Below are 22,470 nucleotides of genomic sequence, written 5' to 3'. Positions count from 1 at the left end.
GCAATCCTGGCAGGGTGTGCAGGAGGAAAGCTGAGCCACAGGAACAAAGCTAAGTCCGGTTCTCCTCCTCGGTCGGGAGCGGGGGATGGCGCTGCTGTGGTGGGTGGACTGTTTCCCCAGGCCCTGAGGCTAAAGAGTGGACCCGGATTGATCTCAAAAGTCCAGTCTCCTGGACCTCGCACAGTGAGTCGAGTCTGGGAAGAAGGTTCTTGGACCTCCCGAGTTTACCCCATTCCTGAAGCCTGAAACATCCCACCTCCTCCCCTTGGCTGGAAATTTGTGGGGTGGTAGAGACTCCAGCTTAATGGGTGCTGGTCCCATTTCTTGCCCTCTGGACAGTCCAATGGAAGAGGGGGACTCTTAGGTTTCATTCCAAGGATCAGTTGATCTTCCCAGCACCTGAACTTCTCTCTCACTCTGATCCAGCCCTCAGTTCCCTCACAGAGTAGGTTCCTCACTCCACCTCTGTTGGAAGGAGCCATTTTTCTGAAACGCCAACATGCTCCTTCATTTCCCCTTGTGATTTTGCAGGTATCCCTCCCTCACGGCCGCTTTGCCCTCTTGCTTCATCACTGCCCCTGCCATGTGCTCTCCTCACCCTGACTGAAGAATAGTGGAGTGGCATGTGGAGAGTGGGTGGTGGGGATGGACGACAGTGAACAAGAGAGCTAGGAGTTGGAGGTGGAAGGAGCCTTTGGGTCAGAAATGACAAAACCTGTAGGGTGAAAGAGTCCACCCCCCAAGGGCAGGGCCTAAAATCATTGGAACAGAACAGAATAGAACAGCGGTGGGTGGAAGGGGCTGATGGAACACAGGGACCATCCAAGGGCCAGGATCCTTTAAAGAATGAGGGCCGGATCAAACAGCTAAATCCTGAGGCTATAAATACCATGGCCTGCTTCAGCACCCACAGAATGCAAGCCAGAGCCCCGAGGTAGCCACTCTGTCCAGTGGCTCCAATTCCCCCCACCCCCGCCCCGATTCTGCTTCCCAACCTCTAGCTCTGCCTGTGTGGCAGGGGATGTGTCCAGGCTGGGTTCCCTCCAGAGACTCTGCATCCCTGCTGGAATGGCAGCTATGACCTTTGGCTCTGACCAAACGGTTATCCAGCCACCAGGAAGGATGCAGTCACCCGGGTGTCCAGCACCCTCTCCTGAATGCTTCCCCATTCTCCCTTATGATCTAGTCTGTCTCTGTCTTCTGCGTAGAAGCTCAGCCTCCCCACGCCTTGCCCTTCCATCTCTGACTGGGAATGTGGACTCCTTCGGCTCTGTTCTCTTTCACCCTCCTTCATTTTGCCCCTTATGAATCTTGTAGTTTCCTAACTATGTTTTCTTCTCATTCCAGTGAAGGAGTTCCTAGCCAAAGCCAAAGAAGACTTCCTTCGGAAATGGGAAAATCCATCTCAGGTACCCGCCCCCCCCCCCATCTCTGGGACCTTAGGTGCAAGGCTGAGTGTCTGAAGTATGGTGGGGGCTGGAAATCATCAGCTGTCCACAGAGGAAGTCTAAACTCTCTCTACTGTCACTGGAATTGGGGGGAGTGGAGGAGGGAGGCAGAAGAGACGTGATAGCATCAGTGGAGGCAACAGCCTAATCAGTTCACTGTATTTTGGGTCAGTTTCACTTCCTCATCCTCTGTGTACCCTGATCCAGAGGGAAAAGTTTAAATCCCCCCGCTGTCTTTGCTGCCAACCCTGGCAAGGAGCCTAGATTTTTTTAAAAAAATGGTATTTATGTGCTTACAATGAGTCAAATACTGTTCTAAGCACCGGGGTAATATAATAATGATGATGATGGTATGTGTTAAGTGCTTACTATGTGCCAAGCACCGTTCTAAGCGCTGGAAGATGCAGGTGAATTAGGTTGGACACCGCCCCTGTCCCTCGTGGGGCTCACAGTCTAAGTAGGACAGAGAACGGGAGACCTGAGGCTCAGAGAAGTTAAGTGACTTGCCCAAGGTCACACAGCAAACATTTGGCAGCGCCGGGATCAGAACCCAGGTCAGCCCTTTCCACAAGGCCACGCTGCTTCCCCTTTGCTGGGTGCCCCCCCCCTCCCCCCCCCCCCCCACGCTGCTTCCAGGAGCCTCCTGGACCCAGTGCCGGGTCCAGATGCCTTCCCGTCCATATCCTCCCGTGGAATGTGCTCTCCTCTGCCGTCTTCTCTCCCCCCCCCCCCCCACACATATTTCCAGCCACTCTCCGACAAAGGCTGGAGCAGACCCCCCCGCTCTGGTGGTAAGGAAAGGCATACCACTTTCAGTCGAGGCTCCTAAAGCGCGGAGGGTCCGTAGACTGGGGAGAAGAGGCAAGGATGTGAGCCTTTGGGGTGCAGGGGATGGCGGGGGTGGGGTGGGGAGAACGAGGTAGGAATAGTTGGGATCTCTCTGCCCTCCCCCTGCAGAACACGGCCCATTTGGATCAGTTTGAACGTATCAAGACCCTGGGGACAGGCTCGTTTGGTAGGGTGATGTTAGTGAAGCACAAGGAGACTGGGAACCACTTTGCCATGAAAATCCTCGATAAACAGAAGGTGAGCAGTGATGCTGGGCCCCCCTCCCCGCCCCCCCCCCCCCCAACGTCCATCCCCAGGGTCCCCGCATCCCAAACGGGTTAGACCCTGAGATGGAGCGATGGCTCCCCGGCAAATACCCGGGAGGAAATAAGACCCAAGTTTGTCCTGGCATCTCCCCCAGAACAGAACTCTCATGTCTGACTGGGCGGGCCAAGGAGGAAGATGAGATCTGGGATCTGTCTCTTACTCCACTGAGCTGAGAGCAACCAGATTCTGCCCATCTCTCCCTGACTGCAGGTAGGGTGGGCATCCCCACCCCATCCAGCGACTACATATTCCTTTGCTTTTTCACTTCCTTCTGCCCCCCCCTTCCCCCCCCCCCAATGCACAGGTGGTGAAGCTCAAACAGATTGAACATACCCTGAATGAGAAGCGCATTCTACAGGCTGTTCACTTTCCATTCCTTGTCTGTCTAGAGTATTCCTTCAAGGTACTGGGGCCCTCGGCAGGGATGGGAGCCGAGAGGTAGACTCTCCAGCCGCTAGAAATCCAGAAAAGAAAGATCCCAGGGAGGAGGTCAGCGACGGCACCAGTTGCCCGTTCCTCCCTCCTCAGAGACCAGAGCCAAGGAAGTGGGCTGGATCGGATGGGTTCCTCACTTAACCACACTGAGACATGTTCCCTCCTGCCTGGGAAGATCAGTCAATTACTAACAATTTACATTAGTATTCATTAGGTCAATTGTTGGCAGATCCCTTTCATCGAAGGAGACCTTGCCTACAGGGACTGGGTGCCGTGTCACTTTAAGCAGATTGGGTGTGGCGGGGAGGACTGAGGCACGTTAGGGCCAGGGGCACATATGGAGACAGGAGAGCCAGCAATTCAGAGGTTCTGGCCCACCAGTTTCCATGGAGGAGAGAGGATCAAAGGTGCCTTTTAGGGTAGTTGGGTGAGGGGGCAAGGTTCTGATCTGCTCTGTGACCCTTATAGGACAACTCAAACCTGTACATGGTGATGGAGTTTGTCCCTGGTGGAGAGATGTTCTCCCACCTTCGCCGGATTGGACGGTTCAGGTAAGAATTTCCCTTCCCTACCCACCCTCTACTCCCGCAGTGTGAATTTCTAACAGGGTCGGAGGTTGATTTATCATCTTCCTGCCCGTTGCACTAGTCTTGCCGCCAGTGAACTAATATAACATTTCAAATAAGGATAAACTTGTTATAATAAACATTTCAGAATGTTTTGAACTTACTTTGAAATTTCCACAACCCAATGCTTTGCCTTCTTTTCAGCAAGGGAATTGATTATGCTGTAGGAGATTGATGATGATTATTCCATCACAGGACATCATTGTCTATTGCATTTTCAGCTCGATTTGTATATTGAACTTCACTCAACCGCTTTTCTTCTGCTGCTCTTTTTTTGTTTGTTTGAAGTGGGGGAGGCTGGGAGGGAGATTCTGTCTCATGTTGTCTGGGACCAGTACACTTCCAGGCTGCTGTGGTCAGACAAGGACATGTGTATTTCTGTAGGGCACAAATTGCAGTGGAAAAAATTATGGATAGAATATTGGAATAATTTTTATGGTATTTATTATTAATAATAATGATGGTATTTGTTAAGCGCTTACTATGTGCCAAGCAGTGTTCTTATGCACTTACTATGTGCCGGGCACTGTTCTAAGTGCTGGGGTAGACACGAGGTAATTAGGACACAGTCCTTGTCCTACCCGGGGCTCACAGTGTTAATCCCCATTTTACAGTTGAGGTTACTGAGGCACAGAGAAGTGAAATGACTTGCCCAAGGTCACCCAGCGGGCAAGTAGCAGAGCTCGGATTAAAACTCAGGTCCTTCTGACTCCCAGGCCCATGCTCTATCCACTAGGCCATGCTGCTTCTCTACTATGAACATGAGTTTCTAGATTTGTTTTTTCCCCCCGAAAAATGCCCAACTCCCCATCGAGCAGTCAGTTTCTAAGTAGGGCCGAGCATTTGGAGTACTGGGGTGGCAGGGGTCGGAATTTTGAGAGCTTGGGAGTCTCTTTCAAAGGGGTGGTGAGGGCATATTGTGCAGTAAAAATTGCCAGCTTGACCTGGAGATTGGGTAGAAGCAGCGTGGCCTGGTGGATAGAGCAAGGGCCTAGGAGTCAGAAGGACCTGGGTTCTAATCCCAGCTCCGCCGCTTGTCTGCTGTGTGACTTTGGACAAATCACTTCACTTATCTGGGCCTCAGTTACCTCATCTGTAAAATGAGGATTAAGGTTGTGGAGCCCAGTGTGGGACATGGACCGTGTCCAACTTGATTAGCTTGTCTGTACACCAGCGCTTAGTACAGTGCCTGGCACATGGTGCTTAACAAATACCATTTAAAAAAAAAAAAGGCAGCGTCGCTTTGCTGAAAGAGCACGGACCTGGGAGTGAGTTTCAATCCCGGCTCTGCCACTTGTCTGATGTGTGACCTTGGGCAAGTCACTTAACTTCTCTGTGCCTCAGTTACCTCACCTGTAAAATGGGGATTAAGACCGTGAGCCCCAGGTGGGACATGGATTTTGTCCAGCCTGATGATCTTGTTTCTACTCCAGTGCTTAATACAGTGCTTGGGACTAGTAAGTGCTGAACAAATATATTAAAAAAAGAAGGGTGGAGGGGGCAGTGTTTGTAAAGTGCGGCCCATCTGGTTTTTGGTTGTGAGATCATCCATAATTCCCCATGCCCTTCTTCCCCAACAGTGAGCCACATGCCCGCTTCTACGCAGCTCAGATCGTCCTGACTTTTGAGTACCTGCACTCGCTGGACCTCATCTACCGAGACCTGAAGCCTGAGAATATCCTCATTGACCAGCAGGGCTATATTGAGGTACCCCCTGGGCTCTTGTCATCCCTTTGTGGCATCCACAGGGTTGGAAGTACCTTGACTCTTTCCGTACCTCCTTGGGCCCGCCCAGCCGACCCTTGACTGTACCTATTACTCGTGGCTACAGGTGACGGACTTTGGTTTTGCCAAACGTGTGAAAGGCCGAACCTGGACCCTCTGTGGTACCCCGGAGTACCTGGCCCCTGAGATCATCCTGAGCAAGGCGAGTACTGGGAAACCCCCATCCCCCTTCTCGAGTTCTCTCCCCGGCTGCCCTGTTTCTTGCCCCCTTTCTAAAAACCACCGTCCCTGGCACCTCCTTTGCCCTCTGCCCACACGTCAAAGCAATGTGGCCTAGTTGAAAGAGCCCAGGCCTGGGAGTCAGAGGACCTGGGTTCTACTCCCAGCTCTGCCGCTTGTCTACTGTGTGACTTTGGACAAGTCACTTCATTTCTCTGTGCCTCAGTTCCCTCATCTGCAGAATGGGGATCTTCTCCCCCTTTCTTAAAATGTGAGCCAGCCCCTTGTGGGGCCTAATCATCTCATACCTACCTCAGTGCTTAGTGCGGTGCTTGGCACATAGTAAGTGCTTAACAAAGACCACTATCGCTATTATTTATTAGTATTATTACCTTTAACCAACTGTCTGCTTTGACACTCTTTCTACCCCCTAACTCTGTTATTCCAGGGCTACAATAAAGCTGTGGACTGGTGGGCCTTGGGGGTCCTGATCTATGAGATGGTTGCTGGCTATCCCCCCTTCTTTGCCGACCAGCCTATCCAGATCTATGAGAAGATTGTCTCCGGGAAGGTGAGGAGAGTGGGCTTTCAGCCTCCCCATGGTGGGCTCTTTGGTTTTCGTCCCTGGCTTTTGGGAATCCAGGAGGCCTGGATCCAGCGCCTCTGTGCGTGCTAATGGATCATGTTCCTGGTCAGGAGGGTGGAGGAGGAGGGGTGTCAGTAGTAGCGGTAGCGTTTGAGTTCTCTCGTGGTACGGGGCCCTGTGCAAGATGTTTGGAAAGTACAGAAAGTACATAATAGTGCCCTTGGATCTGTGACCTTTGAGCATCTGATCGTCAACCCACCCTCAACCCTGACGCAGTTATGTACAGCTCTTTAAATTATTTATTATCAATTTATATTAATAGTTGTTTCCCCCTCGAGGGCAGGGGATGTGTCTGCCAATTCAGTTGTATTGTACTCTCCCAGGCGCTTAGTACAGAGCTGTGCACTCAGTAAATACCTTTGATGCAGCAGAAAGAAGTGACAAGTTCCCTACTTCCAAGGAGCTCACACTGTAATGGGGGAGGCAAGCATTCAAAATATTTATGGGGTGCTCAGGCACCCAGACAGTCTTGGACCACCCCATTTCCCCAACTTTGCAGGTGCGGTTCCCCTCCCACTTCAGCTCAGACTTGAAGGACCTCCTCCGGAACCTGCTGCAGGTGGACCTCACCAAGCGCTTTGGGAACCTCAAGAACGGTGTCAGCGACATCAAAACCCACAAGTGGTTCCTCACCACTGACTGGATTGCCATTTACCAAAGGAAGGTGGGCTGCCTGGGCTAGAACTGGGGTGGGAAGAATAAAGAGGCTGAATTTGGGAGCTAGAGGAAGAAAAGTAAATGACTTGGGGTGATAGTGGGAAGTACTGTGAGGGGAAAGAAAAATAGGAGGGGTAGAGGCAGGGGGCAAGCCAGGAAGCTGGCCAGATATCAGAGATGGGGGAAGGAGTTTTAGTGCTGCTCAATAGGGGGAAATTGGGAAGTGAGAAGAGGGCCCCGCTCTATCTTTGCGACTGAATTTCTTTTCTTCCGGCCACTCCCCAGGTGGAAGCTCCATTTATACCGAAGTGCAAAGGACCGGGTGATACGAGCAACTTTGATGACTACGAGGAGGAGGAGATCCGGGTCTCCATTTCTGAGAAATGCGCCAAGGAGTTTGCCGAGTTCTAGGGGTGCCCCAGGGGAGGTTTTGCTTTGTGGGGAGGGGGGCTAGATTGGGAAAGCTCCAGAGAGTTCCTTGCTTTTTGTTTTTTTCCTCAGGTAGTAGTGGGAGACTGAGACCTGGAATGGGGAAAGGAGGGGGAATTTATGTACCTCAAAGATCCCTCCTCCACCTCTAGCCCCATTCCCAGTATCCTACTGCTTTCTTTTTGCAGTGGCTTTCTTTCCCTTCCGTCTTTGCTGGAGAGCAGTCTTCCTGCTCCTCTCTTTCATCCAGTCACGTGCCAGTTTTAAATCAGTTTCCCAACTTCTAAGCCCCAAATTAGACCCTGTCTCAAAAAATCTAGCTTTCTGTGGTTTTTTTTTTTCTTTTCCTTGTATAAGGGACCAGAATTGTCTTTATCTACATAGCCCATCTTCTCCTTCCTCCCAACGGTCCCACCAGCACTGGACAGCAAATGACAGAGGCAACTCTTCTCTGGGAATTCTACAGCTTCTAATGCTTTACCCAGTCTTCCTTCCCCCTCCCCCCATCCTCTGGGGACAACAAGGGCAAAAAAGCAAAACCCATCTTCCTGGGGAAAGAAAACAATTTTAGATAGGTTTTTGGTGGCGCCTTTATATTTTTTTAAACAATTTAAAGTGTTATTTAAGTTACACCTCCTTCCTTCCATGTGTTCCATCCTCATCCCCCCCCCCCCAAAAAAAAAAAAAAAATGTTTTAATGTGGCCGGATCAGCCTGAGGTGGAGGAAGAGGTAGGGGAAGGAATCCCTGGAGGATTTTAACTTGTGAACCCTGAGCCCCAGGGTCTCCTCTAAAACCTAGGAGTAGGGAAGCATCAGCCGCTGATTGGAGCTAAGAGGCTGTTGAAACAACTGGATACCCTGAGTATCCAGGCATGGATACTCATGGATTCCCTGCCATGTTTTGAAGATCATTGATCTCCTCCAGGATTCCCAATCCCATCATCTTAAACCTCCCTCCCTTGTGGACATCAGCCCCCAGGGCTTAGTCTGTATAGATAGTACTGCCTCTTGGGGTATTTGACTTAGGATCCCCACAAAGTAAGGAGTCCCTTTCCTCCCCCATGGTGGGGAGGCCTTCCTCTCTGTGGGAACTCTGATTCCTGGGGACAATTCAGCCCTCAACTTTGGAACTCCTCAGCCTCCCGCCTTCCCTCCCTCTCAGCCCTGCCCCCTTAATTTTATCCGTTATTCTTATCTGTAAAGTTTTAAATCCCAGTTTCATATCTCCCATCACCTGGTGGGGTTTGTGTCCTGGGGAGTGTGCCCCCCCGCAAAAAAAGAGAGAAAGATCAAAGGAGGTCCAGTTAACCCTGGAATCTGCTTTCAGAATTGGGGGAGATCTAAATCAGACTGCTTCCATTTGCACCGGGAGCACCCGTTTTATTCTGCCATTGGCTTTCCCCCAGTTTGACAGCTGTCAATCACCTTCCTCATAAACCTGTTTAGATATCTGATTTAGGAATAAGAATGTTTTTCCTCTTTCTAGTAAGTAACTAAGGAAATAGTAGGGGAGCAACACCACCTCTTTTCCCCCTACCCACCTCCTTGCTTTTTGGGGCACCCCTGCCCTCACACCTAGCAGTTTGCACCCAACCCAGAAGGATCTCTCAGGCTTGTGGAAAGGGGGGCGGGGGGGGGCAATCCCAGGAGTTTAAACCTGTGTGATGAGAAGAAATTTGTTTCATGGAAACGACTTTCTCTTTAACGGTGTGCTTTGTTGTAAACATATTTGAAAACAATTACCAATAAAGTTTTGTTTAAAAAAAAAAAGGTCTTGTCTTCTCCACCTCGCCATATATCCCTGAAGTAGTGAGGGGGAGAGAGAAGGGAGAGCGGCCGACGAGCATTTGAAATTTCATACCTGATGGAGGAAAAAAAAATGGTGAGTTTCCTTCCTAGATATCCAAATAGGACGCAGCTGTCCCCCCAACCAACTTTCCTGATCTAACCACTGCTCCAAACCCTTTGCCCAGAGTGGAAGAGGCAACTGAAGAGAGTGTCGTTCCACCTTCACCCCGAGAACTCTGAGGAGTTAGGCGATAGACATTCAATAGATACCATTGATTGGCGATGGGATTTGGGGAGTAAGGATAAGGACCCGGCAAACGGGGGGAGCGTTTACAGGGACGTGGATCCGAAAGGTGGGTAACTAAGTTATACGGAGGTTTGGAAAGATGTCTTCTTGCCGCCTTTCCCCTCGGGTTGGAAGTTCAGGGTAGGGCGTGTGACTACGAAGTCTATTGTCCTCTTCCGAGCGCTCAGTACAGTGCTCTACACAGGTAAAGTACTCAAGTACCACCATCAATGAGTCAATCGATGGTGTTCGTGGAGCATTTACTGTATACAGAGCACTGTCTCCAGGCCTTGGGAAAGCGCAGTGTAGCACAGTCGGTAGACATGATCCCTAATAATGAGGAGCTTGCAGCCTACAGGGGGAAACCAAATTAAAATGTCTTCAGGTAGGGAAAATTATAGCGTCTAAGGATGTGGACTTGAGTGCTTCAAGGACTACCCATCCAAGTGCTTAGGTGACACAGAGAGGAGGGCGGATCATCATCATCAATCGTATTTATTGAGCAATTACTATGTGCAGAGCACTGTACTACGCGCTTGGGAAGTGCAAATTGGCAACATATAGAGACAGTCCCTACCCAACAGTGGGCTCACAGTCTAAAAGGATAGGGAAAAATAAAGGATTTAGGGAAGAACTCTTGACGGAGGTGTGCTCCAAAGGTGGGGGGAGTGGCGCCGTATGTAATAATACTAAGAGTAATGCTTTTTGTACAGGGAGAGTTTAAAAGCGGCCTTGTGGATGGGGTTACGTTCCTTCATCTGAGGGAATGGAGAAAGTTAGGTGTCGGGCGTCAGGGTTTTAGAGCGAAGGTGGGGTGGAGAGAAGACACAGGATGCCGGGGTTTCAGGATCCTCCTCCCAGGTCCGGCGGCATTCGTGGGCTTGTGCAGCCAAAAAGTAAGGCCAGGAAGCAGGACGCTTCACTCGCCCATCGTTAGTGCTGAGTGCAGTTCCGTGCCTAACGAGGACGGAGAGGTGGAGGGGGGCTGGGCGGCAGGACGTCTGGGTTCCGTACCCAATAGTGGAAGGAGAACGCCGCCGCCGCCCCGCCCCCGCCCCCCCCCCCCCCCACTGCCTCGCTTCCCCCCTCCCCATTCCCGCCCCCGCCTCGGCGCCAACTCCGCGGCGCCTCCTTAAAAAGCGCGCGGGAGTTGGGGAAAGGGAGAGGGAAAAGGGAAGGAATGGAGGGCGGCGGGGGGTGGGCGCGCGCTGTGCTGGGCCCGGGCTCCACCTTAAAAGCGGGCGCGTGGGGGTGAGGGGGAAGGGGGGCCGAAGTGTCCCGGCCGCGGGGCGGGCGGCGCGTGCGGCGGCGGCGGCGGCGGCGGCGGCGGGGAGGAGCTCGCGCTCCCCCCACCTCCCATCTCCGGGACTCGAGCGCGCTCCGGAGGAGCTTTTTTTGTGCATGTGTATGTGTGCGTGCGTGCCTGCCTGTGTGAGTGTGTATGTGTGCGCGTTTTTTTCCTCTTTTCTTTCCTTTTTTTTTTTCTTTTTCAAAGAAACAGCAGCGCCGCCGCTGCTCCACCGAGGCGCTGCGCCCCCCGGGGGGCCGGGGGGGGAGGGGGAAAAGGAGGAGGAGGAGGCGGGCAGCGGCGAAGGGAGGGGAGGAAAGCGGAGTGTTGGGTTCGGGGCGGGGGGGGGGGGCGTCGCGCTGGGAGGGAGGCGGCGCGCACGGTGCAGCCGGGCCGGGCGGGAGGCATGGCGGGGCCCCCGGCCCTGCCCCCGCCGGAGACGGCGGCAACTGCCGCCTCGTCGGCCTCGTCGCCCCGCTACCAGGAGTGGATCCTGGACACCATCGACTCGCTGCGCTCGCGCAAGGCGCGGCCGGACCTGGAGCGCATCTGCCGGATGGTGCGGCGACGCCACGGGCCGGAGCCGGAGCGCACGCGCGCCGAGCTGGAGAAGCTGATCCAGCAGCGCGCGGTGCTCCGGGTTAGCTACAAGGGGAGCATTTCCTACCGCAACGCGGCGCGCGTGCAGCCCCCGCGCCGGGGCGCCACCCCGCCCGCCCCGCCGCGCGCCCCCCGGGGCGCTGCAGCCGCCGCCGCCGCCGCCGCCGCCAACGCGCCGCCGCTTGCACCGGTTGCATCCCCGCCCCGGGCTCCCCGGGCGGCCGCAGCTGCAACAGCGCCCCCCTCCCCCGGCACCCCGGCTGCCCCGCCGCTCGGCGGGGCGCCACCCCGTTCCCAACGGGCCGCCCCCCCTCCCCCTCCGCCCCCGCCCGCGGTGGCTCCCCCGCCTGCCCTGCGCCGGCCGCCCCCAGCCGCTGCCCGAGAGACCCCGCCGGCGCCACTGCCGGAGGGCAGCGCGCAGCGGGGCGGGGCCGCCCGGCCCGTGAGCCTGAGGGAGGTAGTGCGCTACCTCGGAGGGAGCGGCGGCGGCGGGGCCGGGAGCAGCGGGGGTCGGGTAACTCGCGGCCGTGTGCAGGGGCTGCTGGAGGAGGAGGCGGTGGCCCGGGGCCGCCTGGAGCGGACCCGCCTCGGAGGCCTCGCCTTGTCCCGCGGGGAGCGCCCGGGACGGGCCCCCGCCGCCGCCGCCGCCGCCGCCAATGCCAATCCCCGAGCGGCCCGAAGTAAGGTAAGTGCGAGAGGCATAGGGTCTGCGGGGCGGGGACGGAACGAGGGAAGCGAGCGACAGAGCCAGAGAGAGAGAGAGAGAAAGGGGGCGGAAGCGGCCGCGTGCCCGGAGTGGGGGAGGAAAGCGATCATCCACCCTTGGGGGGCCCGAGAGCGAGGGCGGGACAGGAAGCCAGGAGGCGAGGGCCAGGGTTCAAGGCCGGGGGCACCCTTGTGGGGAGCGGCCCCGACCGAAGCGAGGGCAGTGCCCATCGAGGGCCCGGGAGGCCTGCCCCCGTCCCCTCTAGACCATCGGAGAAGAGAGCGTAACGGAGCTTGCAGGCCCTCTGTACCCCAACCGTAGGACACGGCCAGTCTAGAGGAGCGTTGTGGCAGAGAAGCGGCCGTGTGGTCGCTCGGAGCTAGGCCCACTCCCACTCTTTTCTTCTCTTCCCTTGGGTTCCGCCTTCTGAGGCATGGTCAGTCAGGGCCAGGCCCACTCACACTCTTTCCTTCTCTTCCTCTTACAGAAAGCTGGGGAAGAGCCAGTGCCTGAGAAAGAGGAAAGTGAGGATGAGGATGAAGTGTCCGCCCTCTCTGAGGGTTCTGAAGTGCCCGAGGGAGATGGGGTTTCCAGCAGGCAGTGCCAGCTAAATGGGGAGACTGAACAGCGGGCCAAGGATAGCAGGAAAGAGCGGCCAAGGGACTGGAGCCCCCCGACCCTGCCTAGGGGCCAGGACGAGGGTCAGCGGCTAGCCCCTGGAGATGGCACTCGGGAGGCCTTCCCAGTGGGCGTGGTGAAGAAAGAAGGGGGATCAGGTATGGGCTTTGGGGGATCTGTAGCAGAGAGACCCCATCGGGTCACTCTCCCATCAGCTGTTGAAAAGTGCCTCTGGGGAAAGACCCTGATGTGCACAGGAATGAAGAGGAGTGGAAAGTAGGGAGGAAGGGGGCCCCCCCCGAAGTGAGGGGTATTGTACGGCCTAAGAGGGGTTTAGGGGCACCCCGCTGCCAGAGTTAGGTGCTGTCCTAGGTACCCCTGATGTGACTGAATGTAAAGACTTGGTCACAGGGGAGGAGGACATGGGTTAGGGAGGGACACCTGGGAATTCCGCATGACACTCCTTCACCGCCTCCCTCCCCCCCCCCCCCTTCTTTGTTTCCAGCTTCAGCTGCTGCAGGGCCCGACCCCCCCTCGCCCGTGCCTTTGCCTCCTGGGAAGCCGGCCCTGCCTGGTGCAGATGGAACACCCTTTGGCTGCGCGTGAGTGTGAGGTGGGAGGGTTGGGGACCTGAAGGACTGGTCTTTGAATGGTGGTTGGGATGGCTGGGGTCCAGGGATGTGGGGAGGGAGAGAGCCAGAGAGAGCGAGCGAAAGAGAGAGCAGCTGCTCCCAAATTGACCTGAATCAGTGTCCACAGCTCCGGGCGGAAGGAGAAGCCTTCGGACCCTGTGGAGTGGACGGTGATGGATGTGGTGGAATACTTCACCGAGGCTGGCTTCCCTGAGCAAGCCTCCGCTTTCCAGGAACAGGTGAGAATTCCTGCACCCTCAGAGCTGATACATCCCGTTGGTTTGTAGACCCAGACAGTGGCCCTGGACTCCCTCAAAACTAGAGCTCTTCCTCCTGGCCCTGTCGGGGTCCAAGCTGTCAGGGAAGCAGAGAGGCCTGGTGGAAAGAGCCCAGGCCTGAGAGTCAGGGGACCTGGGTTCTAATCCCGGGTCTGCCACTGGTCTGTCGTGTGACCTTGGGCAAGTCACTTCACTTCTGGGCCTCAGACACCTCATCGGAAAAAGGGGGGATTAAATCCTACTACCTCCTCCTTAGACTGTGAGTCCCATGTGGGACAGGGGGTTGTCTTGTGTCTACCCCAGTGCTTAGTACGAAATAAGCACTTAACCAGTACCATGAAAGAAAAGAAAAAGCGCTTTACTTTCTCCCCTCCCTCACAGGAGATTGACGGGAAGTCCCTGCTCCTGATGCAGCGCACGGACGTGCTAACCGGTCTGTCCATCCGCCTCGGCCCCGCCCTCAAGATCTACGAGCACCATATCAAGGTGCTGCAGCAGGGCCACTTTGAGGATGATGACCCTGATGGCTTCCTGGGTTGAGTCCCTAACCTCACTCAATCCCCGAGGGAGGTGACCCAAAGCTCCCTGGAGAACCCCCTTCATCCGGGAAGCTCTTGAAGGGGGAAGGGCCCTCCCTGCAACACGAATATTCCAATGAGGGGGCGTGCACCCCATTCTGCTCCCCCTTCCCGATTTCCCTCTTGAGTCCCCCACCCCTCCCCTTGTCTGTCTCGTGGATCTCCATCCCGCACGTCCTTGCTTTCCAAGGGGGGAGGGGGGCGAACGGACCACTAATTTCACATCAGGAGGAACTCTCCTCTCCCTTACCCTGTCTACCCGCTGCAGCCCTTCTCCGCCCCGGCTACTCCATGGAGAGACAGAGAAAGGGGTCACCCCTTCCCTCAACCTCGGCCGGGATTTTACCTTGTGAATGTATCTCCGCGTTCATTCTGGTGGGAGGCAGGGCACCACCCACACCTTCCCCCTCCAATCGGTCTCCCCTCCCTCCCCGAAACCCCACCCCCGGGGCCTCTCGGCCTGTCTGAGGTGCTCCTGGGGGTGGCCCGGGCCCTCCTGCCTTTCTTTTTTATTTTTCTCCCGCTCCCCACCGCACCCCCGTTCCGGTTGTCGCTCCGGCCTCCCGCGTCGCTTTTTAATATTGCGCCGAAGGTTTGTTTTTTTTTTAAAATAAAGTTAAAAAAAAAAAAGCCCTCAGGGCCCCCATGTGTGAATCGGGGCTTCCGGCCGCCTCCTCTCGGTACCTTGGGAAAGGGGCCGGGGCGGGGGGGGGGAGCGAGGTAAGGGAAGCGGTGGCTCGCGGAGCCGTGGGAATTTTGAGGCAATTGGAACGGAAGCGTCTTGCCGAGCGCGCGTACCGGCTGCGGCGCGAGGGTAACGCCCTCCCCGCCCGCCGCTCCACAGGTTCCTATTCAAATGAGGCCCTGAGGCGACGCCCCCACCGGGACGGGGGGCTGCCTAGGCCCTGGCGGCCCCTTTTCGTTTCTCCAAAGAGCCGGAGGGCCTTCAAGGCCCCGATCGGTCGGTGCGAGGTGGAGGGGGCCGGCCACCGGCCGCCCGGCCTTCAGGGCTGCTGGAGCGCTATTCCCATCTCCGTTGTGAGTCAGTCGGGGGTCAAGGAGCTCCAGATCCTGGGGACCCTGGCCATCGCCCCCACTATCAAAGTAATCCCCGCCCAGGCCCCCCAGAAGCCTGGGGCCTCCCAGCCTCAGCGGAAATGCCCGTCAAAGGCCGTTAAAGCCCCTAGGAGGCAAGTCACCCTCCTGCCCCGCCCGCCTCAGGATAACCTGTTCAAACCAATTACGGACCAGCTCCACTACTTGCTCAAGAAGGCCGATGATTTCCAGGGCTACTTGCTTATGAGGTGCTTGGCGGGTCGTGGGGGCGGGGCGGGGGCGGGGGAGGGGGCGGGGGGACAGGTGGGGAGGGAGGGTCGCCGGAGAGTCACTCGTCATGACAACGTGGGGCACGGTCCTAGGGACAAGATGCAGAAGAAGCAGGTGGCCATGGCTGTGCCCACCCTCCTGCAGATGTGTCAGCCCTTCTTTCAGTTTGTGGAGTCATCTGCCCGAGGGTCATGCCAGTCCAGTGGAAATCTGCTAGGAAACCTGCCTGGAAATCTGCTCGGAAATCTGCCCAAAAATCTGACCTCCACGGTTCGCAAACAGGTAAGATGGGGAAGTAAGATTGCTCAAACCCATCTACCTCCCCTCACCTCCTTCCCGCCTCCCTCCTCCCCCCTCGTTCTCTCACACCTTTCCCCCTCCTCACTCCCCTGATTCTCCCTCCCCCGTTTCTCCTCCCGCCCCCTCCCCCTCACTTCTCCCTCCCTCTCCCTCTCCCTTCTCCTCCCTTCCTGCTCCCCTTGCTTCTTCCCCCTCCTCCCTCTCCCTTCTCTCCCTTCTCCCTCTTCTCTTCCCTCTTCCTCTCCCTCCTCCTTCTCTCCCTCCTCCCTCCCCCCTCCTTCCTACCTTCCCTCCCCCCTCCCCCCTTCTCCTCCTTCCCCCTCCCGTCTCCTCTCTCCCCCCTCTTCCTTCCTCCCCCTCCTCCTTCCTTATTCCTTCCTCCCCCTTCTCCCCCTCCCTCCTCCCTCCTCCCCCTCCCTCCTCCCTCCTCCCTTATTGCTCCCCTCCCTCCTCCCTCCTCCCCCTCCCTCCTCCCTCCTCCCTTATTGCTCCCCTCCCTCCACGCTCCCCTCCTTCTTCCTCCTCCCCTTTCCTCCCCCGTCCCTTCTCCTCTCTCTCCTCCCCCTTCCCTTCCTCCTCCTCACTCCTCTCTCCCCTCCTGTCCTCCTCTCTCTCTCTCCTTCCATGAGAGAAAGGTCCTTCCCTCTCCCCAGGGGGCATCTGAACTAACAGATTTCTCTCACCCTACATTCCCTCCCACAGCTGCTGGATGTCTCTCAACAGCTGGCACTGCGGCTGGAGCAGCTGATCATCCTGTATGCCACTAGTAACTTGGTCACTTTGGAGGATACCAATCCACTTAGGTATAAGGGTAGAGGGCACTGGAAGAAAGTTTAGGCTTGGATAAGGAGGAAGGGTGGAGAGAGGATTCCTCCTTTGATCAGACTTGTCACCATTCCCTTCCACTCTTATCCCGCTCTCTCTTTCTGCCTCAGTATCTCCTGTTTCTTCTGTGGGAAGTTCTCACTCAGTGCCTCTCATCAAATCTCCATCTTCCGCTACTGCACCCCGAACCCTTATACATCCCGCTGCCTCCCCCGCCACCTCTACAAGAAGATGCGCTGGAATGTAGAGATCACTCCACAGCCTGGGAGCAAGAATCCTGTAATCCAGGAGGAGTAGTGAGTCTCCCCCCACTCCCACCCCTCCAAACGAAAGCTTGCCTTTTAAACTCGTGACATACCCCAACAAAATAACCACTAAAAGTCTCCTCTCTACCAAAATCCAAGGGCCCACCCAACCAAACCAAAGTAAGTGAATTGCTCACTCAAGGACGTCCCCCCGCCCCCCCCCCCCCAACAAAGTAAACTTAGTGGGCAAAGACCCTCCACCCAAATCGAGATAGATGTTCAAGTTACCATCCCTTCACACAGTGGCACAACCTTGATTCCAGACTGGTGGGCCATCACACACCAGGGTGACTTGGCAGTTGCCCATGCAGGTTTGAGCAATCCCGGCAGTTGGACTTTCTTGCCATTGCGTGGTTGTGCTTGAGCAGTGTGAGCTCAGAGCCTTTTTCATCCTAAAGCATCCTGCAGACAGATATAAAGAGCATTCTGGGAGCATACTCTCCCCACTTCTCCATCCGCACCCCCTCGACAGGCCCGGGACTGGGGAGAGTCCAAGCAAGAGTGGTTGTGGCTGCTCCTCTGCCTCCTCCTTGGAACAAAGAAAGTGGCAAAGCCACTTTCTAACCATCCCGCTCCCCCCTTCCCCCCAATCCCCACCTGGCAGGTAGACATCAGTGTTAACTCTTTGCCCACTCCCCAGTTACTTCCTCTGCTACCGAGATTCAAGCTCCAAAAAGGGCAAGAAGACTTCCAGCAAACGCACAAGGAACCGAAAAGTCTGGTCCTTGGGGCGATGGGTGCCTCTAGTGCCTGACAAGAATGAAATTTCAGACATTTATGCCTGGTAAGCACAGTAGGGCAGGATATGGGTCGGGGTGGTCTTGGAACTAAAATGTTGTAGAGAGCCAGGCCATGGCGGGAAGGGCAATTTGGGGATTGGGGTAAAATGGGAGTAAGGGCAGAGATATGTCCTGGCCATGGGATTTGAAACGCTACACCGGAGGGGTGGGCCGGATGGGGCATCACCACTTGGTGATGAGCGGTGAGGTGGTCTGCCCTCTCCAATTTGTGGGGGCCCCACTGATCCAAGTCTTTTTTGCCTCCATAGGGTCCTGTGCATTCAGCCTTCTGGTGACTACCAGCAGCTGTTGACCATTGGTTTTGAGGAGCCGTCTCATACAATGGCCACTAATCTCCTGGTGCAAGTCCTAACTGGCCAGTATATGGCAGTAAACTTCACCCCCATCACCTTAGGTAGAAAGCGCCCCCTGCGGCAACTGCTCCCTGTTTCGTTGTCTTAATTTCTCCTAGGTACAATAAAACCAGAAGTGTTCTGTATGCATCTTCTTAACTCGGGTTGGCTGGTTTCATGCTCCGTCCCTCCCTCCGTGGTCTCACATGTCAGGTTAGGCTAGGAGATGTAGGCTCCTAAGACCAGAATGAAACCACTCAGTCAGTCAGTCAGTCAATCGTATTTATTGAGCACTTACTGTGTGCAGAGCACTGTATTATGTGCTTGGGAGAGTACGATGTAACAATAAACAGACACATACCCTGCCCACAATGAGCTTACAGTGTAGAGGGGGAGACAGACTTTAATATAAACTACAGATATGTACATCATTGTCATCATCATCATCATAATAATAGTATTTGTTAAGCACCTACACTTTGCCAAGCACGGTACTAGGTACTGGGGTAGATACAAGATAATCAGGTCCCACATGGGGTTCACAGTCAAAGTAAGAGGGAGAACAGGTAGTAAATCCCCATTTTGCAGATGAGGGAACTGAGGCAAGGAGAAGTTAAGGGACTTGTCCAAGGTCACACAGCAATCAATCAATCAATCGTATTTATTGAGCGCTTACTGTGTGCAGAGCACTGTACTAAGCGCTTGGGAAGTACCAGTCGGCAACATATAGAGACAGTCCCAACCCAACAGTGGGCTCACAGTCTAAAAGGGGGAGACAGAGAACAAAACCAAACATACTAACAAAATTAAATAGAATAGATATGTACAAGTAAAATAAATAGAGTAATAAATATGTACAGGCATATATACATATATACAGGTGCTGTTGGGAAGGGAAGGAGGTAAGATGGGGGGATGGAGAGGGGGGCGAGGGGGAGAGGAAGGAAGGGGCTCAATCTGGGAAGGCCTCCTGGAGGAGGTGAGCTCTCAGTAGGGCCTTGAAGGGAGGAAGAGAGCTAGCTTGGTGGATGTGGGGAGGGAGGGCATTCCAGGCCAGGGGGAAGATGTGGGCCGGGGGTCGACGGCGGGACAGGCGAGAACAAGGCACGGTGAGGAGATTAGCGGCAGAGGAGAGGAGGGTGCGGGCTGGGCTGTAGAAGGAAAGAAGGGAGGTGAGGTAGGAGGGGGCGAGGTGATGGAGAGCCTTGAAGCCGAGGGTGAGGAGTTTCTGCCTGATACCTGGCAAAGCAGGGATCAGAACCTAGATCCTCTGGCTCCCAGCCCATACTCTTTCCACTAAGCCTGAGGGAGGACAATGTTGGTCACCAGAGTTCAGAGATAGTAATAATAATAATAATGATGGCATTCATTAAGCGCTTACTATGTGCAAAGCACTGGGGAAGTTACAAGGTGATCAGGTTGCCCCACGGGGGGCTCACAGTCTTAATCCCCATTTTACAGATGAGGTAACTGAGGCCCAGAGAAGTGAAGTGACTTGCCCAAAGTCACACAGCTGACAACTGGTGGAGCCGGTATTTGAACCCATGACCTCTGACTCCAAAGCCCGGGTTCTTTCCACTGAGCCACGCTGCTCAGTGGAAATACTGAGTAGAAGTATTTCTACTCAGAAATAGTAAAGTAGTAAAAGTACTAGTACAGAGTAAAAGTAGAAATACTCACATTTCTGAACTCCATATGAGAATTAACTATACCTATATTTAGTAGCTAGCATCTCTCCTCCTGGGCTTTCCTTGTATTTATCTCTACTACATTCATTCATTCAATCGTATTTATTCATTCAATTGTATTTATTGAGAGCTTACTGTGTGCACAGCACTGCACTAAGCGCTTGGGAAAGAGTGCTTACTGTCTGCAAAGCACTGTACTAAGCACTTGGGAGAGTGCAACCTACAACAGATACATTCCCTGCCCATAACAAGCTCACAGTCTGGATGGGGATACAGACATTAATATAAATAATGTATATCAATATTATTCTGAATATTAATATTATTAATATAATACATTACAGATACCGATATATACATAAATCACACCACCTCCAAGAGGTCTTTCCTGACTAACCCCTCATTTTCCCAACTACTCACCCTTCCTTCTCAGGTACCTATGCGCTTGGGTCTGTAGCCCTTAAGCATTTGAAATCTTCACCATTCCTGCACAGCACCAACCATAAGCACTTTATTTCTCACCCCACACAGCCCCCAGCACCTATGTACGTGCCCTTCTATTCTGCCATTTCCCCTATTTGTCCTTTATTTTAATGCCCACCTCCCCTTCTAGATTGTAAGCTCCTTGTGGGCAGGGATCATGTCTACCAATTCTATTGTATTGTAATCTCCCAAGCGCTTAGTTCAGTGCTTGTAAGTGCTCAACAAATAAAATGTATTGGTTGATTGACGTACTCTCCCCTTTATGCTTTCTCTATTCTGGCACCTTTTTATGTTTTATCCAAATTGTATGTTTCTTCTTCATTCATTCACTCAATCGTATTTATTGAGCCCTTTTGGAAGCGTGTGGCCTAGTGAATAGAGCAAGGGCTTGGGAGTCAGAAGGACGTGGCTTCTAATCCTTGCTCCGCCACTTGTCTGCTGTGTGACCTTGGGTAAGTCACTTCACTGCTCTGGGCCTCAGTTACATCATCTGTAAAATGAGGGTTAAGACTTGTGAGCCCCACGTAGGACATATGTATATGTACAGGACACCTGTATATATGTTTGTACATATTTATTACTCTTTTTATTTTACTTGTACATATTTATTCTATTTATTTTGTCAATATGTTTAGTTTTGCTGTCTGTCTCCCCCTTCTAGACTGTGAGCCCGCTGTTGAGATCATGGGCCTGGGAGTCAGAAGGACCTGGGTTCTAATCCTGACTCCACCACTTGTCTGCTGTGTGACCTTGGGCAAGTTACTTCACTTCTCTGGGCCTCAGTTACCTCATCTGTGAAATGGGGATTGAGACTGTGAGCCCCGTGTGGGACAGGGACTGTGTCCAACCAGATTCAATTGTATCTACCCCAGTGCTTAATATAGTGCCTGGTACATAGTAAGTACTTAACAAATACCGCAATAATAATAATTATTATTATAGTAAGTGCTTAATAAATACCATAAAAAGGGCTATGCTCACCGTTAATGTGAAGCTTCATTCATTCATTCAATCAAATTTATTGAGTGCATACTGTGTGCAGAGCACTGTACTAAGAGCTTGGAAAGTACAATGCAGCAATAAAGAGAGACGATCCCTACCCACAATGGGGTCACAGTCTGGTCGGCGGGGGGAGACAGACATCAATACAAGTAAACATAAACCGGCATCAATATAAATAAATAAAATATACACAAGTGCTGTGGGGCAGGAAGAGGGGGGAAGAGCAAAGGGAGCAAGTCAGGGTGAAGCAGAAGGGAGTGGGAGCTGAGGAAAGGTGGGGGTTAGGCTGGGAAGGACTCTTGGAGGTTGTGTGCCTTCAGTAGGGCTTTGAAGGAGGGGAGAGTGATTGTCTGGAGGATTTGAGGAGGGAGGCCGTTCCAGGCCAGAGGTAGGACGTGGGCCAGGGGTTGGGGGTCAAGACAGGCAAGATAGAGGCACAGTGAGAAGATTAGCACCAGAGGAGCGGAGTGTGCAGGCTGGGATGTAGAAGGAGAGAAGGGAAGTGAGGTAGGAGGGGGCAAGGTGATGGAGAGCTTTAAAGCCAATAGAGAGGAGTTTTTGTTTGTTACAGAGGTGGATAGGTAACCATTGGAGGTTTTCGAGGAGGGGAGTGACATGTCCTGAAAGTTTCTGTGGAAAGATAATCCAGGCAGCAGAGTGAAGTGTGGACTCTGAGCCCGTTGTTGGGTATTGCTGAATTGTGCTTCCCAAGTGCTTAGTACAGTGCCCTGCACACAGTAAGCATTCAGTAAATACGATTGAATGAATGAATGAATGACTGGAGTGGGGAGAGGCAGGAGGTTGGGAGGTCAGAAAGGAGGCTGATGCAGTAATCTAGGCAGGATAGGATGTGTGATTGTACTAACATGGTAGCGGTTTGGATGGAGAGGAAAGGGCGGATCTTGGGAGTGTTGTGAGGTGAAACTGACAGGATTTGTTGAGGAATTGGATATGTGGGTTGAATGAGAGAGCAGAGTCAAGGATAACACCAAAGTTACAGGCTTGTGAGATGTGAAGGATGGTTGTGCCATCCACAGTGACGGGAAAGTTCGGGAGAGGACAGGGTTTGGGAGGAAAGACAAGGAGCTTTGTCTTGGACATGTTGAGTTTGAGGTGGCAGGAGGGCATCCAAGTAGAGATGTCCTGAAGGCAGGAGAAGATGTGGGCCTAGAGAGAGGGAGAGGGAACAGGGGAGATGTAGATTTGGCTATTATCTGCATAGAGATAGTAGTTGAAGCCGTGGAAGCCAATGAGTTCTCCGGGGGAGTGAGTGTAGATGGAGAATAGAAGGGGA

The 22,470-nt window shown here is 53.9% G+C and overlaps 3 protein-coding genes across 6 annotated transcripts in view; all 3 read left to right on the top strand.

Annotated features, from left to right (window-relative positions):
• The window catches only part of PRKACA (protein kinase cAMP-activated catalytic subunit alpha), a 32,552-nt gene extending 23,441 nt beyond the window's left edge, over nucleotides 1–9,111 (top strand). For 3 of the 4 annotated variants that reach the window (XM_038772408.1, XM_038772409.1, XM_038772412.1), the window contains exons 2-10: nucleotides 1,348–1,409; nucleotides 2,406–2,534; nucleotides 2,908–3,006; nucleotides 3,507–3,589; nucleotides 5,245–5,371; nucleotides 5,496–5,591; nucleotides 6,057–6,179; nucleotides 6,754–6,918; nucleotides 7,197–9,111. In XM_038772408.1, the coding sequence (XP_038628336.1) occupies nucleotides 1,348–1,409; nucleotides 2,406–2,534; nucleotides 2,908–3,006; nucleotides 3,507–3,589; nucleotides 5,245–5,371; nucleotides 5,496–5,591; nucleotides 6,057–6,179; nucleotides 6,754–6,918; nucleotides 7,197–7,322 (1,010 nt within the window). In that variant the 3' untranslated portion in view covers nucleotides 7,323–9,111. Of the gene's footprint in view, nucleotides 1–164; nucleotides 184–1,347; nucleotides 1,410–2,405; nucleotides 2,535–2,907; nucleotides 3,007–3,506; nucleotides 3,590–5,244; nucleotides 5,372–5,495; nucleotides 5,592–6,056; nucleotides 6,180–6,753; nucleotides 6,919–7,196 lie in introns of those variants that run through there. The other variant, XM_038772411.1, reaches the window with a different exon arrangement.
• A 1,998-nt stretch (nucleotides 9,112–11,109) lies between these two features.
• Nucleotides 11,110–14,731, top strand: SAMD1 (sterile alpha motif domain containing 1). The gene is made up of 5 exons (XM_038739823.1): nucleotides 11,110–11,988; nucleotides 12,497–12,785; nucleotides 13,133–13,229; nucleotides 13,387–13,498; nucleotides 13,919–14,731. The coding sequence occupies exons 1-5, from the start codon at nucleotides 11,110–11,112 to the stop codon at nucleotides 14,075–14,077; spliced, it is 1,536 nt and encodes a 511-aa protein (XP_038595751.1). The 3' UTR covers nucleotides 14,078–14,731.
• Nucleotides 14,732–14,760: 29 nt separating this feature from the next.
• CX1H19orf67 (chromosome X1 C19orf67 homolog) lies at nucleotides 14,761–18,158 on the top strand. The gene is made up of 6 exons (XM_038771774.1): nucleotides 14,761–15,419; nucleotides 15,534–15,723; nucleotides 16,444–16,544; nucleotides 16,677–16,862; nucleotides 17,512–17,655; nucleotides 17,920–18,158. The coding sequence occupies exons 1-6, from the start codon at nucleotides 14,761–14,763 to the stop codon at nucleotides 18,110–18,112; spliced, it is 1,473 nt and encodes a 490-aa protein (XP_038627702.1). The 3' UTR covers nucleotides 18,113–18,158.
• The last annotated feature ends 4,312 nt before the right edge of the window (nucleotides 18,159–22,470 follow it).

Source organism: Tachyglossus aculeatus, chromosome X1, assembly GCF_015852505.1.
Source record: "Tachyglossus aculeatus isolate mTacAcu1 chromosome X1, mTacAcu1.pri, whole genome shotgun sequence".
NCBI lineage: Eukaryota > Metazoa > Chordata > Mammalia > Monotremata > Tachyglossidae > Tachyglossus > Tachyglossus aculeatus.
This window is presented reverse-complemented; position numbering and strand designations above follow the sequence as displayed.